This window comes from Necator americanus, chromosome IV, assembly GCF_031761385.1.
Source record: "Necator americanus strain Aroian chromosome IV, whole genome shotgun sequence".
Classification (NCBI taxonomy): domain Eukaryota; kingdom Metazoa; phylum Nematoda; class Chromadorea; order Rhabditida; family Ancylostomatidae; genus Necator; species Necator americanus.
Genome location: NC_087374.1, coordinates 15,218,782 through 15,241,209, shown reverse-complemented (window position 1 = coordinate 15,241,209; position 22,428 = coordinate 15,218,782). Strand labels below are relative to the sequence as shown.

General features: G+C 39.3%; 1 protein-coding gene across 1 annotated transcript in view; it reads left to right on the top strand.

Moving 5' to 3' along the window:
• The window catches only part of RB195_001348 (uncharacterized protein), a gene marked incomplete at both ends in the record, with an annotated part of 30,001 nt that extends 8,553 nt beyond the window's left edge, over positions 1-21,448 (top strand). The window contains 28 exons of the mRNA XM_064198094.1: positions 1,101-1,186; positions 1,971-2,105; positions 3,564-3,761; positions 8,892-8,929; positions 9,606-9,759; positions 10,002-10,086; positions 11,043-11,170; positions 11,917-12,005; positions 12,134-12,275; positions 12,385-12,478; positions 12,590-12,748; positions 12,829-12,913; positions 13,257-13,353; positions 13,771-13,914; positions 14,537-14,723; positions 15,036-15,116; positions 15,437-15,610; positions 15,709-15,821; positions 15,937-16,167; positions 16,244-16,440; positions 17,177-17,332; positions 17,439-17,703; positions 17,761-17,835; positions 19,045-19,154; positions 19,538-19,640; positions 19,703-20,101; positions 20,160-20,382; positions 21,198-21,448. Of these exons, the coding sequence (XP_064053975.1) occupies positions 1,101-1,186; positions 1,971-2,105; positions 3,564-3,761; positions 8,892-8,929; positions 9,606-9,759; positions 10,002-10,086; positions 11,043-11,170; positions 11,917-12,005; positions 12,134-12,275; positions 12,385-12,478; positions 12,590-12,748; positions 12,829-12,913; positions 13,257-13,353; positions 13,771-13,914; positions 14,537-14,723; positions 15,036-15,116; positions 15,437-15,610; positions 15,709-15,821; positions 15,937-16,167; positions 16,244-16,440; positions 17,177-17,332; positions 17,439-17,703; positions 17,761-17,835; positions 19,045-19,154; positions 19,538-19,640; positions 19,703-20,101; positions 20,160-20,382; positions 21,198-21,448 (4,199 nt within the window). The remainder of the gene's footprint in view (positions 1-1,100; positions 1,187-1,970; positions 2,106-3,563; positions 3,762-8,891; positions 8,930-9,605; positions 9,760-10,001; positions 10,087-11,042; positions 11,171-11,916; positions 12,006-12,133; positions 12,276-12,384; positions 12,479-12,589; positions 12,749-12,828; positions 12,914-13,256; positions 13,354-13,770; positions 13,915-14,536; positions 14,724-15,035; positions 15,117-15,436; positions 15,611-15,708; positions 15,822-15,936; positions 16,168-16,243; positions 16,441-17,176; positions 17,333-17,438; positions 17,704-17,760; positions 17,836-19,044; positions 19,155-19,537; positions 19,641-19,702; positions 20,102-20,159; positions 20,383-21,197) is intronic.
• Between the last annotated feature and the right edge of the window lie 980 nt (positions 21,449-22,428).

The following is a 22,428-nucleotide window of genomic DNA, read 5'->3' as shown; positions in this document are numbered from 1 at the left end:
CTTTTGTGTAAAAAAAACGTTTCATACAAGCTTTGTCCACTCAAGTCTCAACTTTGTATCAGATAAATTTAGTGTACGTATTCATACTGGATATCTTCGATGCTTACAGCAGTTACGATAACAAATTTGATTCGACGCAGCTTTTTAAGGATCTCCATAAGATTCAAAGATTTCTCTGCCATATTTTTCATAGTAATACTAAAGCTAGGGATATGTCTTTTGCATTTATTGTTGCAAACTACATAGACATTCACATTGAATCAGATGCTTCTTTCAATTATTCCCAGCTTTCATTTGCGTGAGAGTAAAATAATCCGCTTTTTATTTGCTTTATCTGCTAGTTTCTGCAACGTTTCTTTTTTAAAATCCCAATTTAATGTGCTTTAGTTACTTCAAAGCAGCATGTGGAAAAATGAGTGACGAATGTACTATCTTACATTTCTGAATATAAATGTTGACTTGAAGATGAATGATGATGAAATGAAGGGTTTTCTTTTTTGAGTAAAATCTGCATTGAGTGAGGCCAGTTCCCTCCGATTTCACACTCCTACAATATTAGCAGTTACTAGCTGCGTATTACGACATTCCTGTTATCACATCGAAAATTAGGTTCCATGTCTGCCTGCACGTTATTTGTTAATCAATCTATTGCACGTTATTCCATGTGGGCGCAGGAATGGTGGGATATGTTGGATGATTTTAAAATATAGGTAATTGCAAACGAAACGTTACATAAAATGGGTCCGCACAGGCAGTCTTCATGCAGTAGATGAATATTCAAATTAATGGAACATTTTACTGGAAAGATCATTCAATGATCATTCCAGTAAAATGTTTTGTGTGATATAATTTTCTCGCTTATTGAGCTATTATTAAGTTTTGAGATGACTATGGGTGCATGTTAATTTACAAGTAAAACTGTATTGAAATGTCTTCTATCTGGTGCGTCCACACCACTCCACGTCCATTATTTTAAAGATTTTTTTCGGCTCTTACGCTTGCACGTTGAGGGTACCTATTCTTGCCTCTTTGTTTGATATGCACTATTCGTTTCTTTCCTACATTTTGTTTCGGTTCGTTCAGTTTTCATCGAATTCCAGAACGATCACCACCTCATTCTCCACAAAGTCCTTCCAATTGCCGTGAAGTGAAGTTTGAGCAAGACGAAGCATCAACAAATAAACAGGTGCCCTTTTTCATTCTTTTCCACATTATTTTACTAAATATGGTTGTCATATGCAATTTCACGACTGCACAAACAGATGCAATCAAAAGCTTATATTCTGATCCTGCTGTTGAGCAGGATCTTGATTTGTTAGTTCTAGGCTAAGCGTGTCACTTTCATCGAGAAGCAACTAATATACTTTGTTTTCAATTTCGCATCTGTTGCGCTGGAACCCATAAGCTTGTTGTCAGTAATGGCATTGAGAACGAAATTGACCGCACACTGATCGTTCTTCTAAATCTTTTCTTGATAATTTCTTCGTCGTGTATGTAGCCTGAATTGGTACCGTTCCATATCGCTTTTTTTCCATGGAACATTTTAGACTGCATGCATTTTAACAGAGGCCTTTCCGCGAGGGAACTAAGTGATTCGGATTAATCTTTTTCCTAACCGAATTTTCTACTCGTTTCCTGTAATATGTCGTCTTGCGTCTTTTTACTTCTTTTCCTTCTTTCTTGTTTTCTTTTTAAGATGCAATTGAATAAAATACCCCGTGAGTTTGCCTCTATTGTCTTTCAAAATCTGATATCTCCGACAGTAGTGTGTTCGCGTAATTTCTTTTGCTTTCACTGGTCACGTTCACTTATTCTTCAGTGTACTCTAATGTCCTAACCACTATTTTATACCTGTCTGTCATATGTTAGTCACATGTCCGCTTTTCTTTTATGGTTTGAGTTATTATAAAGGTTATGTTGTTCTTACTGATGCTGTAGCAGCGCAGTCGAGACGATGTCGTGCACTTCAGATGTCGTTATCGTCGACATCACGAAGGCGTCGTTCTGAATGCGAATTGCAGCCAGTGGTGGGCGGGCGAGGAACACAGAACAGTGCCAGTGCAGCGCTTTTCAGCTCACCGTCCTCGAGGAACGGACTACAACGAGTGAGGAATTTTATGCCTTAACTTAGCTCAGTTATGTGGTGTTAGGTGCATGTCGCAACTACCCGTGGTTTATGTTCTTGGTAGTTTCGCTTCTGTAGAGCTTCACCTTATTGTTTTCATGTCGATTTTCAATTACACGCACTTTCCATCTTTTTTTTTTCTCGTCCAGAGCACATGAATTTGTCCGAGATCTAACGAGTTATCTATTCATGCTCAATCTCGTGAACCTTAGGTGAAAATTATGTCTTTCGAGTAGGACATAACAGCACTTACAAAAACTAGGCAGATTCTTCTTGATTCTAATTACATGTATAGTGTCCCTTCAGTGGTGTAGGGGTCATGTGGGCCCATCCATTACGATAAAAAAAGATCGCTGAATGTTTCGCATCCACTAAATGTGTTATATTGTTTGTCCATGTTATATTTCACTTTCACCTTTCCTTCGAGTAGTTTCCTACTTGTAGGCCGCAATAAAAAGTTGCTTGGAATTACTTTTTTGGTTATTAAATGTGCATTAATTTTCATAATTTAACTGCATAATGTGGTGCGGCCGAACTATAAAAAATAATTTGTTATATCCTGAAGGCTATGAAAAAAGGAACTGCGAGCTCGCCTCGACAAACGCGCGAAAGAGACGGTTTTTGCGCGCGAGCTCCGGGGTAGTTTTGAGTGCGCTCACACCATCAAATGATAGCTACCATTCGTTCGTTGAAAACCGTGAGAACAACTTTACAAATGAACTCTGTGGTTTGGATTTCTATGTAGAGGAAACCGAGGTTAAAGAAGGGATGGATCTCGGTAAAATGTGACTTCGCAGAAATAAATTTCACGGACAGGTCTCAGTAGCGGCCAGTTCGATATATTCGCAGAACTCTTACCCTCAATTTTTTTTTTGCATTTTTGCACATGCCCATTCGTTCGCTTTGTTCCTTTTCTTTTAGTCTTTTTTAGAATTATTGTAATACTCCGAAATTATCCGTATATTATTGGACATTCTTAGTAACACTGTGCACTCCTTCTCTAGCAGTCCCAGTGTTCTTTAGTCCGGTCCAGTGGAAGATAGAATGCATCCTTAGATGGAATGTAGTGACGAAGACTCGTACGTAACTGATACAATAAAGCAACAGAAAGAAAAGATCCACTAGCGAGAGCGGTGATGTAGCATCAGACAAGACACTTATCTGTTAATCGGACGGCACAGATTTGATGGCATTTTGCTCTTAAGAAACACTTCAGTAATCTAAAACAAGCAGTGTTATTTGTGAGTTTTTGGTAGCGCTATGCAAAATTCGCACTCTTGTGTTACCTGCTTCCAAGCAGTTTGTGCCGTGTTCATCCAAACGCTTGAAACACAGCATAATCTTTTTGTTTTTGGAAGCTTATTTGTCTCGATCCTTTCCAGTTTGTTATGCTTCTTGTTCTCCTGTTGTTTTCATCTTGTAAACTTTTTCCTTCAAGGCTCGATCATCCTCGAAAAGTCAAAGTCCCCCAGTGAAACGCGTACGAACACCAAAAATTCTACACACGCCACAAGGAAGCCCACGCAAGTCACGCGGACGCAGACGTTCGAGTTTGGCAAAAGTTAGGAACTCCGCGGGTGAGACAACAGAAGATGGTGAAACAACTGCGACAGAGATAAGTGAACGGGAAGGAAAGGTTAGTAAGAGACTCGATTTTTTTTTCTGAATTTCATGTTTGTCTTCTCGATTTTTGATGCTCGGTGTTTGATTGTGAGGAAGTATTGTTTCTGCTCAAACTTTCTTCATTTTCTCCTCCTCTTTTCTCTTATTTGCTTTGTTTCGTTTAAGTCTGTTTTAGTGATAGTGTTTCTGGATCCTCGGTTTGCTACGTGCACGAAGTGCGTTGGGATATGACTAATGTGTAGTAATAAACGATAAGCTTTCGAGTAAGGCGGCCTTATGATAAGCAATAGTCGTTTGACGCTTGCTTTGACTCCAAGAGAAGCGAGACACAACGAGACACCGCAGCTCGCTTTGAGGCATAAAAATGAGGGCGAAATCGAATTGTCAGCAGGCAAGAGGAAGAGTTTCGATTTGCTTTCTTATTTATTACCATGGCGGGTACGCTGTCAGCTAAGAATTTATTATCGGTCCTTTTATAACTATGTTGAATGTCATGATGTGGAGTTGGTTAGGCTTCCTGTCAGGCTGAACAAAAGAGAAGCCTTCAATTACTTCTTTCGGATTTTGCGTTACCACGTCCTGTGGTTTGTGTTTGGCTTTCTAGAGATTCCATTGAGTTTATCTCGTATTTTACTTATCTATTCCAAAAATTTTTCGGGCAACGGAAGAAATGTCTTGTAATTGGAGCGCACAATCGATTAGTTTCCTCATAATAGATACTGCTATGTGCATTTATGCGGTCGGCCCACTTAATAAGCGTGAGCCATGTGCTGCAGCGCATTCTTCTCCCAACAAACAGCATCGTCTTTTGTTTTCATCAGTGATACTTTGGGTAAAGGTAGTGACTATCTGCAGTGTTGTTATTCGTTTATTATGTGTAGTTGTCTATGCCTGTGTGTCCTGCGTATGTATATTCCTTTGGTTGAGACCTTCTCATTATTCTTTGCTGTTGTCGATTCTTAGCTGGTTATGATCAATTGTTAGTAGAAACGAATTAACACCACTGAATATATTATTGACTTTCGATGTTTGCTCAGATGTGTGTTGACGGCGAAGTGGTGTTGAATATGTGCGCGTCTATTGGTGTGTGCGAGCGTGTGTGGATAGCGATGCAGTCCCCACTAACCCTGTTGTGAATTTCATACTAGTAGCTAGCACAACACCGCCAGTATTCGGTATTTCTTAGAAATTTTCAGTCTTGCTCCTTATTTTGCAAATGTACACTAAAAGAACTCATCCCTACTTGCTGATGAGGACAAAGCTGATCTCTGCGCAGCGAGAATGTTATGCCCTCACTTAAGTACCCAGCTTAATAACAGATTATTGTCTTTAATCCATCATCATGTCCTTGCTTTATATCCTCGCTTGTAATGATAATCTTCGAAACAAAAAGGAAGAAATTATTTCCATTTAAAGAAAACTGCAGATAGTTCGTACTACTACTATACGTATCTACTCTGAATCTATGTTCACAGTGACTTTTTTGTTTGAAACATCTTGTTAGTATTTATTACTCTACGATACTAAATCTAATTAACTATTCTAAGTTCTACTGCCACACGAAATATTTTATGCAGTCGAAGAAATCGAGTGGCTCGCTAGTCCAAAACAAAGTATACCTTCTAAACAACTACAAAGTTTGTTCAATTAGTTGTAAATAACATACCTATCTGCTTTTTTTGAGCAACGAAGTGATTTACTGCTGGAGTTTGCTGAAAGTTCCGTTTTTTTTTCATCGGGAGTCTATTTTTTAAGTTAACGATTATGTGCAGTATCTTTGTAATTCCAAACAAGTATGGGAATTTTGTTCCATAACTCGTCCTTGTGGTCTGGAAGTTGCTTCCAGCGTTTATTATGCGTTGTCGTTCTGTTTTCATACGTTATCGTTGTAACTTTTTCTGCTAAACAATAGTTCTTGTTTAAGCTTTCGAAAAATGAAAACTAAGCCAAAAAGATATAGCGAGATCCCACAAGGAAAAATTCTAAAGCGGTGATTTTCCGCAGGGTTTGTTCCTGCAGAAAATCATTGCAAAAATTGGCTTCTCTCTTCTCATGGAGTAAAGTTTTGAAATCGACTGCGGGCTGATTGCCTTTTATTCCGCTTGTTTCTCGAAATTCTTCAAGTAGAGGAGCCACAGTAATCTCCTCCTGAAGCAGTGTTAAAATGAGCAGCTTTCGGTAAGTTATTCTCGAAAATAAACATCAATATTACGACGTAGCTTGGAAGACAGCCACAAAGCTGGAATGCTTCTAATTAGTTTAGCGAAGCGGACGAAGGCATTGCAGGCCGAAGAATCAATTATACCGCTTGTCGATATCCAACCATTGACGTGGTGTTAGCGTTTCTGGACATTCAGCCTCTCGCTAACGGCAATGCACTAACTCTGACCTTGTGTCTCGCCTCTTGAGACGCTCTGAAAATCGATGACACACAATGCTGATACTCCTAGGCGGACTTACTAGAATCCACTGCGCTAAGTATTTCTTACTGGCACGCATCTCATATCGCTTTGTCCCTCTGAATGACCCGATATATCTGCTGGAATTTCGCGAATATATGCTGTATGATATTAACGGCGAATGCAATGCTGCAACTAGTGCATAGAGTGAGACTTGCAGTTGTCGTTCGTTTCAGTTGTGTATGCTTACTTTGTCAACTGGTAAACTCTTGAATTGCCTTTTTCTCAGTGTTAACTGTTTAGCTTAGTGTTATACCAAGGCATCGCTGCAGAGAGGGAGGAGAAATCAGAAATCTCGTGGGCAGAGTTTCTTTGAGGAGATTATTACGCTCTTCATAGCATTATCCGGAAAGAAGTTCGAAGTATTAAGGTGATCAGTGATCCAATTCTCTACATTGATGAAATTAATTTATTTTGATGGTTTTCTGTAAAACTGGCTGCGAACGTTCACTGTAGCCGGACATTTTCAGAAACAAAAGTAATGTGTTGAAAGTTGCGATGAAATGAAGTAATTGACCGTTTCACGAGACCACTAACCATGTAGCATTTTCTGACAATGGTTTGTGAGAGCTTGGACTGACCTTGTGGGATAGTTACAGTTCTCGAAAATCGAAGGTTAGACTTGCGTTATTTTGTCGTGTAAAAAAAAACAATCGGGATTGCTAGTGTAGAGTAATTTGTCATTCGAAGTGACGTGGTAAAGGTGGGACCTTAATCATCTCTCCAGTCTGGAATCAGTAATGGTCCCACCTTCATCGCAACCGTCGGCTCCATCGCTCCGCTTCGAGTCCAGCCTCTTGCGCACGTGTACAGGGTTCAGATCGTTTTGACCTAGCTACAAGGTGGGGTTCGGCTGATTCTGAAAACTATTGGATCGTGTTTCTTCGTAGAGAATATTACGCGCACTCGCTGTAATAGTTGCAGACTAGGTAGTGAACTCTATCACTAGTGGAGTAAGCTGAACATTGCAAATTTCCTCGAGTAGTTCGTTTAGTAAGGTAGGTGGTTTACTGTCTTTTACAATGCCAAAATCTCGTTACAAACGTATACCGCTATGCAATCTGCGTACTCCATCTTTGTTGCAAGGTAATGTTTTAATACGATCGATTTAGTTACCATTCAGTTCTTTCAGAAAGGTTGTCCTTTCGTGTCTCTAGGAAAACAGTGGCACGTTATCTTACCTAACTCCATTATTATTAATGTCGGTGGGCACTTGTTAGCGATACATTCTTTTTTGCTTCTGTGAAGCTTCGCGAGACCAATGGTTTCAGCATCTATGAACATGATTCCTTTCACACGTTCATTTAGTTTTTCCATTCTTTGAAATGGACATTCGATAAGTGGTAAATTTTTGGCTCAAAATTAAACTACAAAACTTGCAAGTAAAGGCCAGATTCACTAATCTGTCGTACCTGTTCCGTCTACTTAACTATTTGGGTGAATCATAATTCGGTAATCTAGAGACTGCTAGAGTTCTAATACCGCTGTTCAATGCCGTTCTTTTCAGGCACTGATCAGACACCTTTTCTTACTTTTCGTCCTCCATATATATTGTTCTGTGAAAGTTAACGTTTTCGGTGATGTTAGCAAGATTTTCGATTTCATTAGTGAAACCGAAAGAGAAGGCGCTTACGAATATTTATTCCGCAGCTTCTCCTTGCCCTAGAATACAAACTTTACATTTTCTTGCTTTTAAATACGATCCTACGTTCTAGTATCTTTACTGAAGGCAGCGATGATTCATAATTAACTTTCGTGAAGTCTCTCAATAGCAAAATATATAAAATCTTTTTCAATGCTTCTAACGCACTGTAATATTCGTGACGTCGATGGCTGCTTGGTTTCACATGCTGTAAATTATGTTTATTTGCAAACTCACATTTACATACGTGTTACATGTGTGAGTCATAACTGATGGCATTTGCCGGTTTGTAGGTCCCAAAAAGTAGTGATGTTGAATATGTACATAAAAACAGCAAGTAATTGTTTCTCCGCGTTAGTGCTTGAAATATGATGATTGGCGGTATCGTCAAACGTTAGTGAGGCTTTGCTAAGAACATTTCCTGCTTCCTGCAACATTTCCTAGTTTGGTATTGATATCGTAGAAAAATTCACAGATATTCTCAATGTAATTAACAGCATTGTGTTGACCTGTGGTTTATTTGCTCTTTTCCCTAGTTTTTAAGACATTTTTTTATTATTGATTCACTGGCTTATCTATAACTTTATGGCTCGGTAATGCTGTTGTCACCTAGTTGCTCCTCGATTTTCCACATTACAGGAATCTTTGACGTTGTTGTTTTTGTATCTGGAAGTTGGACTTGTTTTACGGATCGAAATCAATAAGCTGTATTCGTAATCACGTTAACGCTTTCGTTAACTCGTACTAGTAAAAAAAACTCGTTTCATCGCTCTATAACACTGCCAGTGTGAAATACATCGTCACTATTTGGCAGGGAGCCAATAGATTGGCTTGTTTGTCATCCCTCCACTTTCCTTCGCCTCCCCAACAAGTGAACCGGTTCTCATCGCCGGATGGCCGCGGTGACGGTGACATGGCTTGTGCTTGGCGCGTGTTTTAATTCATTTTATGTTGCAACGTATATGCTATTGATTTTGAACAGTTTTGAATGTTGTATTGAGAAGGCTGTAGAAGAAATGTATCTGACTTTGGTTTGTTTCAGACGTCAAAGATGCGGAGCAAAAAGAAGGCGCTGAAAAAGTAAGGTTTCCATGTTTTGTTTGTCTGCCTTTTTTGTTTTTCTTAGTGGCTTTTTACACACTTTTGTTCATGTGACAAAGCGATGAAGTATTGACTAAGACTCTTTTATGGCGTGCGAAATACCTTATTTGTGTCAGTTGTCTATTATTGCTGATGTTCGGTACTATTTGAACAAACGCGCTATGGTTTCGGTTGGATTTCCCTGTAAATGCAGAATCACTATCGACAGTAGTTTGACTAGATCACGCTCTCTTTTCCAGATGAACTCAAATGAATTGCTGAAATTTGAGAAGTTTTGTTGTGGTTATGTATTATTGTGCATTTTCATATTCTTCTGTATTCTTCTCCTACTTATTTAATATTTCGCTGTTTTCTTTTAAAAGTTATATCAAAACATAGTTTTTTGACTTTGTAGAAATGATTTAGGATCTGTTTTTGTTAAACTGTTCTCTTTTTTCATCTGGGAAAAGATTTTTTATTCGTCGTATTAGTGGTATTGGGTATTGATGAAATACTTGAACACCACTTGATCTCATTCGAGGAGCTTTGTGAGATTATTCCGTATCTTGTACTTTATGTTACGTGCTACTTTTCCATTTCATTTCTATTTTTTTATTAGTCTTTTTCTTCTTCAAAAGAATTTTTTTTGTAAGAATACAATTTTGTTTCTTTATAGTGGTAATACGGGCGGTAATGACGATGTCCTGGCGTGCACCGCCTCTCCATCCGGTGAAAAGGAGAACTATCAAAGTGCCGATAAAGAAGGTAAAATTCCGATCACAGAAGAAGCACAACGGTTGTTTGACAACGTGCAGCTGCGGACTCAGGAGGTGCGATTTGTTTTCTTTTTTATCTATTCTTTGAAAATATCTGCGAGTCAATTAGAAGAAAATTTTCATGTTTTCGCCAGCTCCATGCTTTCATTATAAAAGCTAAATTTTCCCGGAATGCAAAGTTTTTAGTTTAGTTTTTTGGCCACATCTTTTACTATAGTTTTATGATGTTATTTAAACAGCTTACCTTTATTCACTCGCATTTTTGTTTCTCTCAGTCAAACAAATTTATTGTACAGAGCATCGACAAGGCGATCAGGGAGATTGCATCGACGATGAAGGACCCCACAGAGGAGCCACGTTGGCCATTGGCTATTCGGATAGGTACTACTTATTCTTTGTTTTAAATGTGAGAAAAGTCATGTAACAGTTTGTTAGTGTTATTGTTATTCGTGTCACGGAAGGTGCTCAGTGACTTATGTAGAAAGAGAGAATGCAAGTATAGTATGAATATAAAGGGGGAGGGGGAGGAGCACGCCTAAAGCTTCTTGAACACGAGAAATGAATCTTTAAGAGCAGTGCTCAGGAAAATTTCCGTTCCTGATTCTTCTCCCCTCGGCAGTGTGGTTCCGGTTGTTGTTTGAAATGAGTGATACAGCAAAAATCGCGCAAAGTGGATTTCCTCGTTCTGAAAACACGCAGAGGAGATTAATCAATTTGAATGTGCTTGATACATTTGATTTGTAAATAAGTAATAAGAAGTAGGAGTAAGAGGAGTCTTGTTTTACTCTGTGATACTTGCAAACTACATACCTTAAACTATATTCAGTCTTGGAGAGACCCCATCTCGAAAATTTCCTCTAAAAATTCTTTTTAAACGGATGACTAGTTTTACACCGCAGGATTGACACTCATTCTACAGTTGTTTCCTTTATGAAATTTACCTCTCAATAACTATTTTATATCGCATCTATTTTGCGGAGAATGACTTTGAATGTACAAGCTTATTGTTGTGTACCACCGTGTTTTTTTTCCTTAGAATTGCAATCTGCAGGTTAAAGTGACTTGGACGTGGAATGCTAAATCACAAATTGTACCTTAACTTCTGAATATATATATATATATATATTATATATATATATATATTATATATATATATATATCACTTAATTAAACACATGATCACTTGATTATATTAGCCCTAATACGGTGAAGTGTTCTGCGAAGTTAATAAATTAAATTACTGATTAAATTATTATTAAGTTACTGGGACATGGATTAATAGTCAGAGGTGTAGTATCTGAATTGAGCTGGGGAATCTTTCACGTAGTAATTTTCAGGCTCATACGAGATCTCCACATGGTATAGTGCCCCTTATCCTCAAGAATACGCACATGTGCCAATGTTGCATATTTGTGAGTTCTGCTTGAAATATATGAAGACGGAAACGATTCTGGTGCAACATGTTGTGAGTGCTTTCCTTTTAAAACCTGATATACTTTCTTATTTTCTGTAGGTATGTTTCAGATTTATTTTTCATTACATTCTGACAAAAGAATTTTGCAGAATTGTCAACATATGCAGCGAAAAAAAAAGAAAAAATTGATCTCGAAATTGTTCTTGAAAGATTTCGCCCTTTTGTGAAATAAAAAAAGAACACTGCCTTTCCTTTTATTTTCTGTACCCAATAGCAGATATCAACTCATCAAATTGAATTCTTAATTGTTGAACATTTTTGTCGAGGAAATAAACGTCACTTCAAATGTTGTGCCCAAGAAATTCCCATGAAGAAATTTCTGTCCATTATCGGAATTATTTGAGGTACAGATTACGAGTGCATTCTCCTTTTGCATTTTAACGACATTTTTGTAGTTGTAGCACGGATATTATGTAAACTGCGTGTTTTAGAATACTACCAGATTTCACTGTGTGACTTTTATAAAGCTACAATACATACTATATTGTGACGCCATAAAAGTTTTGTTACTAAAAGCGAATGTTATAAATGCGTAGAACAGGTTTATTTTAATGAGTTTTTGGCTACAGGTTTTCTTGGATCAGGATCCAAGAAAAAACTCACGCAAATTTCTTTAAAAAAGCAAAATAATTCAGATGAAGCGGAAATATAGTAGAGTAGAGGTACAATAGTTTTTTTTTTCTTTCTAGGAAGACCCTCAGTATTTCTTCTTCCATTTCTTTATTGAGGTGTTTCAGAAAAAATGCGAATGGCGTCACCCACCCGGGAACGAAATCTACCGGCACAATAACGTGTCGGTTTTTGAGGTGGACGGCAATGTTTCAAGGTTTGTCCTGGTTTTTTCTTCGCTTCTAATTTCTTTTCGTTTGGTTCTACTCTCTCCCTATAATATGCTCCATGAATCTATGTTCATTACAGATTTGTTTCTCATATGAGTACAAGTTGATTTTTCAGGATATATTGTCAAAACTTGTGTTTAATAGCAAAGTTGTTCCTCGATCATAAAACTCTATATTACGATGTGGAGCCATTTTTGTTTTATGTGGTCACGAAAAACGATGATTATGGGTTCCATTTCGTGGGATACTTTTCGAAGGTTAGAGAGTTTTCTTTTCTCTTTTTTCTTCTATATCTCTTTGTTGTTGTTGTTGTTGTTCTTTTTTTGTTCTTATTTGTTTACTTCGATGATAATGTCGTTGCTGCAGGAGAAATACAGCCAGCAGAAGTTCAACTTGTCATGCATAGTCACGTTGCCTTGCTACCAAAAACAGGGATTTGGTCGTTTCCTGATAGATTTTAGTATGTTGTGTACCAATGCATTGTATTTGTCAGAAGACTGTCTTTTATTTCGCTTTTTTTCCACTCTATATTCTTTTTTATTAGTTTGTATTTTTTCTTATGTTAATTTAGGTTTCCTTTTGTCACGTAAAGAACACTTGTCGGGCACTCCTGAAAGGCCGCTTTCGGATCTTGGTAGGATTTCTTATGCTAGCTATTGGCGGACATCGATTTTTGAATATATTCATGAACACGTGCCGAAAAATAGTACTAAAAAGCTCTTACTTACAGGTGAGCCCATTTCTGTCCCATTCACATTTCCTAACTACAATTTCTACACATTTCTTCCGATAACTGTTTTCGGTTTTCAGATCTTGCAAAAGGTACTGGCATAGCAGTTCATGATATTGTGGAGGTTTTTGACGCACTCAAGTGGTTCCAGAAACAGAATGGCAGGTAAGACAGTAAACCATAATCCCTCATTGTTACTGAAGCTTGCTAGATAAGTTTCGTTGAACCAAGGGTTGTTTTCTACAAAGAAATATTTCTGTTCATCCCAGCTAAAGATGGTAAACTTTCCCGCTGTAATAAAACGATTGAAAAACACTTTGCATTCAAATGCAGTGTATTTTAAGTCTGCACTGGGAGCAGTTTTATTCTTTTCGTTCATTTTTCCATCTTTTTCTCATGTACGTCTTTTTGCCCTGCTTTCTTTTTCTTTTATTCTACCAAAACTACAGAAATATCTTTCCGCTGAAACTATTATCAGTATGGTACTCTTATCATGTCAGTGATTCAGTCTTGTTCTCGTCTTCAACTGGACGATGATTGATGCACACTGGAAGAAAGCAAAAGCCGACAAGACAAGAATATGGCTGAACGAAGCGGCTCTGAGGGTAAAATGTTCTTTTCATGTTTTCTAAAATTGTCTTTTAAGCACTTAGAGTTGTCGTATCCAGTGCTCTTTTCGGCAACAGTAAAGTGCACGCTTTATCTTAAGCTGCTAATTAACTTATCATCCCTGAAGAAGATGAGATGCTGAGTTGAGCTTCATTTGACACCAGTTACCTAAATTTAAGGTTCTATACACTTCATACTGCATTTGAAGCTCTGCAAGAGATTTTTTCTTATCTTTTTTTTGGTTTTTGTAATCCTCTTTTCTGTCGGAACTTCTGTCGAGTTCACAGATACCTTGCAAGGTTTCATTCCGAATTTGCTCATTTCAGTGAATTCGCACAAAGGAACTGTGCTAAATACACCAATCCCCCAATAGCTCAGCATTGTATTAATTAGGTAGACTCACTCACTTTTAGTGGACTCCATGCGTATACACACCGTCAAAAGATTTTGGAGTTCGATCGCCCGTTGTCTCACCGACTTCGCCTAACCAAAGCTCGACAATCACAACTACACCTACTGGCGTCTCCCTTGCTGCTGTTGGTAGCACGATTAAAAAGGTAGTGATCCTTCCTGTTAATATAATATGGAGATATTCAAGATCGAATATACTTAGTATATTCGACCTTGAATATTCTGTGAAGCTTCTTGATTCCAGTTCACATTTTACAATGGTTTCTTTTAGCAGCAGGAAGTTGCGGTAAATTTTCGTTCTTTTTTCTTTTAAACAGATGTGTGTGACACAGTCGAAAAGGTTTTACACTGTATCAACCAAACCCTTAATCCCTACGTGGTCGATAAATTGTTACCATATTTGTCTGGGAGAATAAAAACACTGACTTGGCAGTCATTGTAAAGCTTCACGCGCATTATTAAACCGCGAACCATTACGAGTTGAAGTTGAACGCAGAGACGCATCCCCATTGGGATGTATCAACACCTTACGCTTTATCCTTTATCCTTTCTTCTTCTTTTTTCTTTTTTTTTTCTTCTTTTCTTTTTGAAAAAAAAACTGAATTTATTATTATTAAGCAAAATGGTAGTCATCTCTTTGTTTTTTTTTTTGAGGTTTAGCTATGGCTTTTGTCGTTTATTTTCTTCCGGTATGACGTTGCGACTGAAAAGAATAGAACGTGAATAGAATGTTTTGCTTTTCAAATTTTCTCATTGCCGAGGGTTTAGGGAGCCGCTCCGCTACGAACAACTCGTAAAGCAGCTGCTACGCGTCGTCTGAAGCTTGGCGTAGGATCAGATGGAACGATAGCATCAGGGAGACGCCAAGCTAGTAAAGTGTGCACAACTACTACCGAAGACGAGACAAGCAGTAGCAGCGAAGAAGAGGAGCAGAAAACTAGGAGGGGATGCCGAGGTAACCTTATTTATTGGATTTTGTGCTACAAGTTAGCCTTAATGTCACCTTAATATGGGCCTTTTCAAAGCGCTATTTCCAAATAGTCAATATTATTGTTTATGAGCTTTTGTTGCAGCTACCTATTTGCTTTTTTTCTCCTCTGTTGTCTGTTAAGCTCAGTACAACAGCAGCGTAAAAAAAACAGAGTAGTATCATATTGCTTGGCTCGGCAAACTTCTTTATGACCTCTGACTAAAGCAACGGGAATATACGTAAATGACTACGATTTGGATTTGTAATTGAGTAGTATTGGGGCTGAGTTTGTTTTAGATCCGTTTTCTAAACGTGGACGACGTGACGATTCGCCTGACGAAGATAACGACACAGACCGAGGAGCGCGGAGAGTGAGGCGTGAGTGATTTTCAAGAAGGTTATGGAACTTATTGTGATAATCATTTGTTCTGAGAATCATAGTTCCAAAAAAAGATAATGACAACTAGTTTGTTAGTCTTTAATATGGCTGTAACAGTGGACGTGGCCTTGAAAACTCGATACATACCAGACTGACATGCCTATAAAATATTGAGAACATCAACGGTCCCGTTAATTTCTATTCCTGTTTGTAACTATTTCAAATAGCTAATTAATTCATTATTCTTCATTTGAGGGGAAGCGTACGTGTTCTATATGTTTTCATTATTTGTGTCACATAGTTTATTTGTTTCGTTTAGGCGATGCATTGAAAACAAGTACTCCTGCCGCCCGCAAAAAGACACCAACAACTACGGCGCCTAATGGACGGAAAATCGGCAGCTCTGGAGGGTTTTCTCGAAGAGGGAAGGTGGTTTTTGAAGAGAACGACAGCGCTACGAACTCACCGTCAACAAGTTCTAGCTCCGAATCTGGTGATTATCTAAACGTTAAGAGAGCTGCAATTTACTGACATCTTTTCCCTCGCTCTCGATTTCTTTTTTGATTTTTGTTGATAGATTTTTCCTCTCAGACCTCGACGTCTCTTTTTACATTGGGAAGAAACCACCTAAAGGGAAAGTTCCTCCTACCCAGCGAAGAAAACGGTCTGCACCTCGGAAACCGTCTGGAAAAAGCCCCGGAAAAGTATGGTGTAAAACTCGTTTCATGTTGTGTTACATTACTGTTCAACTGAAAGAATAAGTTATGCAGATAACAAGAAATACAGAGGCAGCAAGCTTCCTTAAACTAATACGTTAAGGTCTTTCCCGGCAACTACGGTCAGCGTAGTCCGCCAAAGGCTGCTGCTGTTACAGCATCTCCGTTACCTTCAACCAACAGAGATGTCGTCTCCTCAGTAGTACCTCACTGTGATAGCCCGACAACTTCTGTCGGGACTGCCGCCACAGTTCCCATGCGGCTGGGTGATGCTGCGATGCGCTGTAGCCCTGGGGGTGGCAGATCACTACAAGATGTAGAAGCTGATGAGGAAGTGGGACATTTGATCGGCTTAATATACCGAAATAGGGATGTGATGCCTGACAACATGGTTGTTTGTTTTGCTTTAGGTAGCTGCAATAGTCGGATCCACACCTCCGACTGACCGACCCCTGCTCGAGCCACACCACACCGCAACACCTCCAGCGGTCCGACCAGGAGCAGAGTCTCAGATTGGGGCGAGAACAGGTCAACAGCAAAATAAAGATGGAAAGTCTACGACAGCTAGCAGTGCTGAAACAAGCGAACATAGCGATGTTGAGCCAAGGTGCGTAATGTTGAAACTAGATATCAGTATTTTTTTCTTTCCGTTAATGTTGTATGGTTGTTTTCTCTTCTCTTTTCTTCAAGTATTTTGATTATTGTACGTCAGCGCTTTAGACTTGCAGTTCTTTGGTGTGATGTAGCCGCGTCAAAATGACCTGAAGCACCTCGCAGTTCCGTAACCGGCTGTTTTCGATGTGGCGTAGTAGAGCTGGCGTTTCCGGTCGAAGCGGGACCTATGCTGAGTGTATTCTCATTGAGAATATGACCATGGGCTCACATCGATTACAGCCGCCAACTCAACCGCACCACTTTGAGCGAAGCCGCTTACGTAACTGCACCGGGCGTCAGGTCATTTTGACCCGATTGCATCGGTAATTACTAACAATTACTAACAACCCAGTTGTTTTTTCACACAAAACAACATTTCTAGTATAACCTCCCAGTTTTGAAGACTAGTACTATTCATTTTTCTTTCTATTTTTACTGGTTCTCTTTTTAGCGCTGCTTTTATTTTTGTTCTTTTTCTAAAAATAAGCTCGTTAATTACTCTGCGACAACAGTCAGACAATTGTCTTCTATCCATACTACATGCCTAACTTCCTATTTTTGAAGGCTGGAACTGCTCATTTTTATTGCTGCTTTCTTTCAAATGGCCTTTCCTGTTTCCTGTTGCCTGTTCCCCTTAAAAAAAGCTGTAACAAAAGAATCAAAACTTGCTCCCACTGTAAATCCTTAAGTCACGCTCCCTCGGAATCTTCTCGAAGCGCCTCGAGTTGTTCGAGCCGTGGAGCTGGTGGAGCAGACTCACCGCGTCCTCTCGGAGACCGCATACCAAATAATGATGAAGCGGTTAATATGGGAGGAGTTCCGGATGACGATGACGGTTATTCGAGGTAGGAGAGAATATTTACACTGTTTCTGTTTACAATTTGTTCGTCTTTTTAAAGTGTTATACGTTTTCTGAATCACAGAGGCCGACACATATTTGTGTTATTTAAGATGTGCGCCGTCAGAGGAAAGTGACCATCCACCTCAACTGCAAGCAGAAGCTGCTATAGCTGTTTCCACTGGAGGAGGTTCGAGTGACGAGGCACCGCCTCGTCTCCGTCATGATGTCCAAGATTCAGTAGGGTGTGTAACGGTAGGAGGTCAACCGCCATCGCATGATGACTATAATACGGATGATGACGATGCTCCTCCTCAATTATCTCCGGCTAACATTGAGCCAAGAGCACCGCCTCCAAGAGAAATGACTGAAGAGGAGGTAACTAAAACCAGGTGTATGTGTTTTTTGAACGTTTGAAGGGAAAGATAACTTCAGAAACAGAAATTGGCTATGGATAGACCTCCGAAAGCTCCTGCGATGTTAGATAAGGTGAACGACGAGGATAACGAGGTAAGTGACTAGAACCTTTAGATTTCTCAAAATTAATATAATCCATCACTCAAAAAAGCTCAGCGTAGTATAGTGACCTTAATAGTCAGCGAATAGTGTGCGTTATATACCACTTTCAAAAGTGGTTCTAGCCATACTTCTTTGTTGTGGTAACTAATGCTATCGATTTAATGAGATTTACTATCGATTTATTGAGATGCAAAATCAATTTAGGAAGCTATTCTGAACACCGTGTTCTATAGTGAACACCCTACACTGTTATATACTATTGTACAAAGCAATAATTTCTCCTTGTACTTGTCGGAAGTTAATTCCCGCGTTTATTTACATAGCATATGAGCATGTATCTCAAGACTGGGTAATTTAGCCAGTTTGGTCGATAATAACGGGACTGCTTGGTCCTTATTTTAAGCCACCGGAATACCGTTCATTTTATTAATTTCACTTCCGCGGTAATTTGGACCGTAGTGGGTGTAAACAAAGCTGTTTCTCACGCATTCCTAGACGAAGAATTCAGCGTGATCACGTTTGTAGTCGTTGACTACACCTACTCCTATTCCTGGACACATCTCAACACCGTCAATTTCGTGATATGCTCCTTAAAGAAGCAATCAGTTATAGGCACTGTCTATTTTGGTGAACATAATTTTGCAGATACACTTTTTACAATGGCAAGATATGGAAATTTTATAGTAATTAGAAATGGTATTTCTGGCTTGTTTATGATCTTGTATTATTGCTAACTTTTCCAGTATTTAGATATGCGAAATGTCATTCTGCGAATTTCGCGCGCAATTGAAATATCAAAATATCCAAAGTACACGATTTCTCTCGTTCTTTATTCATGTTGGGGCTGCGTGGCGCAGTCGATAAGAGGTTTCGTTGTTGCTGCACGATCGATGGGAGGTTCGAATCCACTCTAGTGCCAATCAAACATTTCATCCTTTCATGGCCGACAAATTGGTGCTAAAATCGTCTATGAGGATACGAGCATTAAACTGACACAGTAGCTCAAACCCGCAATTCATTTTAAGGTAGCGTGCGCGTTCATAAACCTCGAACGAAGTCTGAGTTGAAGACGAACGCGTAGGCGCATCCCCATAGAGATTTATCCACGCTATGCACTTTTATGCTTCATACTTATGTTTCTGTCTACCAATAAGCAGTAGAGGGTTTAAGTTTGGATTCATTTTGAAAATTCTTGTTTAGAGCATGTACGCGACGATTATGGGTGTGCAATCAATGCCACAGATGGAGCTGCAATGCTTGTCGGTGTCTAGTCAACAACAAGTCACCACACCTTTGCAGCAGTACCCAGGGTAAGTGCTGCTTTCTTGCAATTCATTCAAGATATGATTTTTTTTCCTTCTCCGATTTGTTCCTCAGCGGGGAATTTAAAAGGCAGCTACACCATTTCGATAGTTTTCTTCATTTTGAAATGATGTATTGATATGTGCAACCAAGCGTTATTTCGTGGTTCAGGGTTTTTTTCGTCTCTTTTCAATGATAGACTGAGTTGTAAACTACTCAGAGAAGATAGTAGTCCCAAACGAAGCATGCTATTTCATGCTGGTTTTTCGCCTCTATAGACTTTCTTATGAAAAATTTTTCGACATTGCTACCTTCTTTTTGTCAATCAATTGTATGTTTCCGATACCGCTTCTTTCAATACGGCTTGTCTATGTCTTGTTCTTTTTTCTAGAAGTTTGAAACAAACAACTCCTGGCAGCGTTCCTTCGTGTCAAATGCAGAATCAACACACTCCAGAGATGCAGCAGCAAACTTTTATGAGCCCTATAATGCAGGTATGATGTAATTGGTCGTGAAAGAAATTATAATCAGAGTATTGTACTGTGCATATTATCAGAATATGTGCGCCCAACCATCTTCTGTCTCTTCGGTGCACTCACAACACAACTCATCCCTGGAAATACCTGGAGGCTCTGGTACGTCCAGCCAAGCCTCCTATCCTGGCTTAGCACCACCGTCAGCAAGTGCTCCAGCTGTTCACTCTGATCCGAGTACCCCACTGAGGCCGCCTTGTCAAGGATCTGCCCCAGGATTTAGTAGTCCACCACAGGCTGCACCCATTCAACAACAGACAGCAGGACAGGAGATGCGAATTAGAACGTCTACTGAGTCTGCCGCCCAACAGTCCTCTGGAGGATCGAGGAGAAGTGGAGAGTCTTCGAGATCGAAACAAAGAACTAGTCAGCAGCAACAACAGCAACAGCAGCAACAACAACAACAACTGCAGCAACAACAGGTGGGCTGTTCTTTTCGTTTGTAACAAAAGTTCCAAAATATTGATGTTGGTATTCTAGCAACAACAACAACAACAGCAAATGGCTGCAATGCACACAATGTCTTTTGCCGCAAATCCTTACGCCGGAATGGCAGGGGCGACACATGCTCAAACTTATTCGCCTTATCCAGCTGCATATCCGACTCACTTCGATCCTGCAGCCGCTGGGTTTCCGACGGCAAATCCTTATTGGCAAACTGGGTATCCCCAATATGCGGCTGCAAAAGCGGGGCCTGGCATGGGTCAGTTGTTTTTTTCAATGTTTGCTTTCTTTTTCTTTGCATGATTTTCGAAGTTTTTTGTTGCGGCTTTTTTTTATGTCTCGATGATTGCATACGTTTTTTTTTAACGGAATACCAAGACTTTTCTGTTAAAACGCTTTCAAAATTATTTCTTCCTATGTGAAGAATTGTTAACTTTCTGTGTTTCATTTTTTTGGTTTTATGTACAGAAAGTGTTTTATCTGTTAGAAAGATAAGGATAAAGTGCAAAGCTGGTGTAGCGGAGTCGGTAAGAGTTTCGGATGTGACTGCACGATTGGTCGGTTCGAAATCGCCCTGATACTAACCAAGTCTCTCATTCCTCCAAAGTCGTTAAATTGGTGCCAGACTTGTTTAGGTGGATTGAAGCGTTGACCTGACGGTCACTGTGAGGACTGCACGCTCTTACAGTGGTCACCAACCAATGTTACAGTCAATGTTCCTGAACATCGTACGATTCTGAATTGAAGTTGAACTCATGAACGCATCTGCAAGGCGACTGTTTAACGCCTTCCACTTAATCTTTTATTCTTTGATTAGAAATGGGTAACTATGTTTTTTTTTTAACTGAAAAGACTTCAAGGAAACCCTTTCCATAAAAAGATAAGGCGTCGTGTGATATTGCTAAGAAATTGCTAAGAACGGTGCTAGCAAGACTCCTTCCTCGATTCGTACTGCTACGCTCCACCATGCCGTTTACGCAACTGCACTGTGCTTATGTCCTTCTCACCATATTATATGTTTGACCTATATGTATGGTCGTTTTCTTACAAACTCGAGTTATAGACGCATTTTAGGGTCTATGATGACAGCGAATCCTGCGACCTTCCCGTATTCCTATCCAAACGGAATGACATCTGTAAATGGTCGGTCTCAGTCAACCACAGGCGCATGGCCACGTTATCCTCAAGGTATGACCCCTTTTGCTGGAGCCGCAACCAATCCTGCAGCTTTCTCAGTAGCTCCAGCAGCCACAGATTTCATGTTTAACCCAGCAGCGGCGGGTTACTTCGGTAACAGCTCGTATCCATTTAACATAGCGAAGTAGACAATCCTGTAATTTTAACCCTTTATCTCTGTTATTTTTGCTATCAACCTTTCTAATTTTAAGTTCCTTGGTAGCTGAGCTACAATTCCAGTCACTTTTTTCATTGACTCATTCCTCGAAGATGTATCGAAGACGTAACCAAAGTGTAGTAAATAGTTTTACAAGAAAATACGGGTATTTTCAGCATAACTTATTAGTGAAGCAAGTCGGTTAATAATATTCCCTTTACATTAACCAAAATTTATCTCACCTTTGCTATTCATTTGTGTTTGTATTTTTGTAAGATTTGTTGTCATTGTAATGCATTGTCCAATTAAGACTGTATTTGTAAGTAAGCGTTTGAAATCTCAGGTGAATTCACTCACTGATATTTGTTCTTTTATGGTCCTTGTAGATCTTCTGAGCATTTAAGTGATGGGCCTTAATAATCTTTAGGTGTATGATATGTTTTATTGTTGTAAAGTTCCCCGACCTTTGTGGTCTGTGAGCCAAGTTGCGGAAACGATTTGTATGTGCTATCTTCACACTTATACGTTGTAATTCCAAAGATATCATACTATCGTCTCGTTCTTATCTTAAAACGCCGGTGAGCGCTGCGTGGCTGCCTTTTTTTCTCGGAAGTGTTCACGCTTTAAATTGCTTGTTTTTTTCAAATTTACCGCGAAATATGAATTATAAAATCTGAGTATCTTCTTGTTATGTGCGAATAACGTGACCCATGTCGAGCAAACCAGGTTAACTAGCTACTATTAGAGTATAAATGAGTTTTTTCCTGAATGCGGATTGAACTTCGAAAAAAAAAAGACTGATTGGAGAGATGAAGGGTGGAACAGATCAGGAACAGCCAGAGGAGCTGAATTCCCATCGAAGAAACCTTTCGTTAGCTCCAGCATCTTCCTTCGAACAAAACGGTTTACGAATTTCTTGAACGGTATAGAATATATGTAGAATTACAAAGATTATCTCACAGTCCCTGCGAG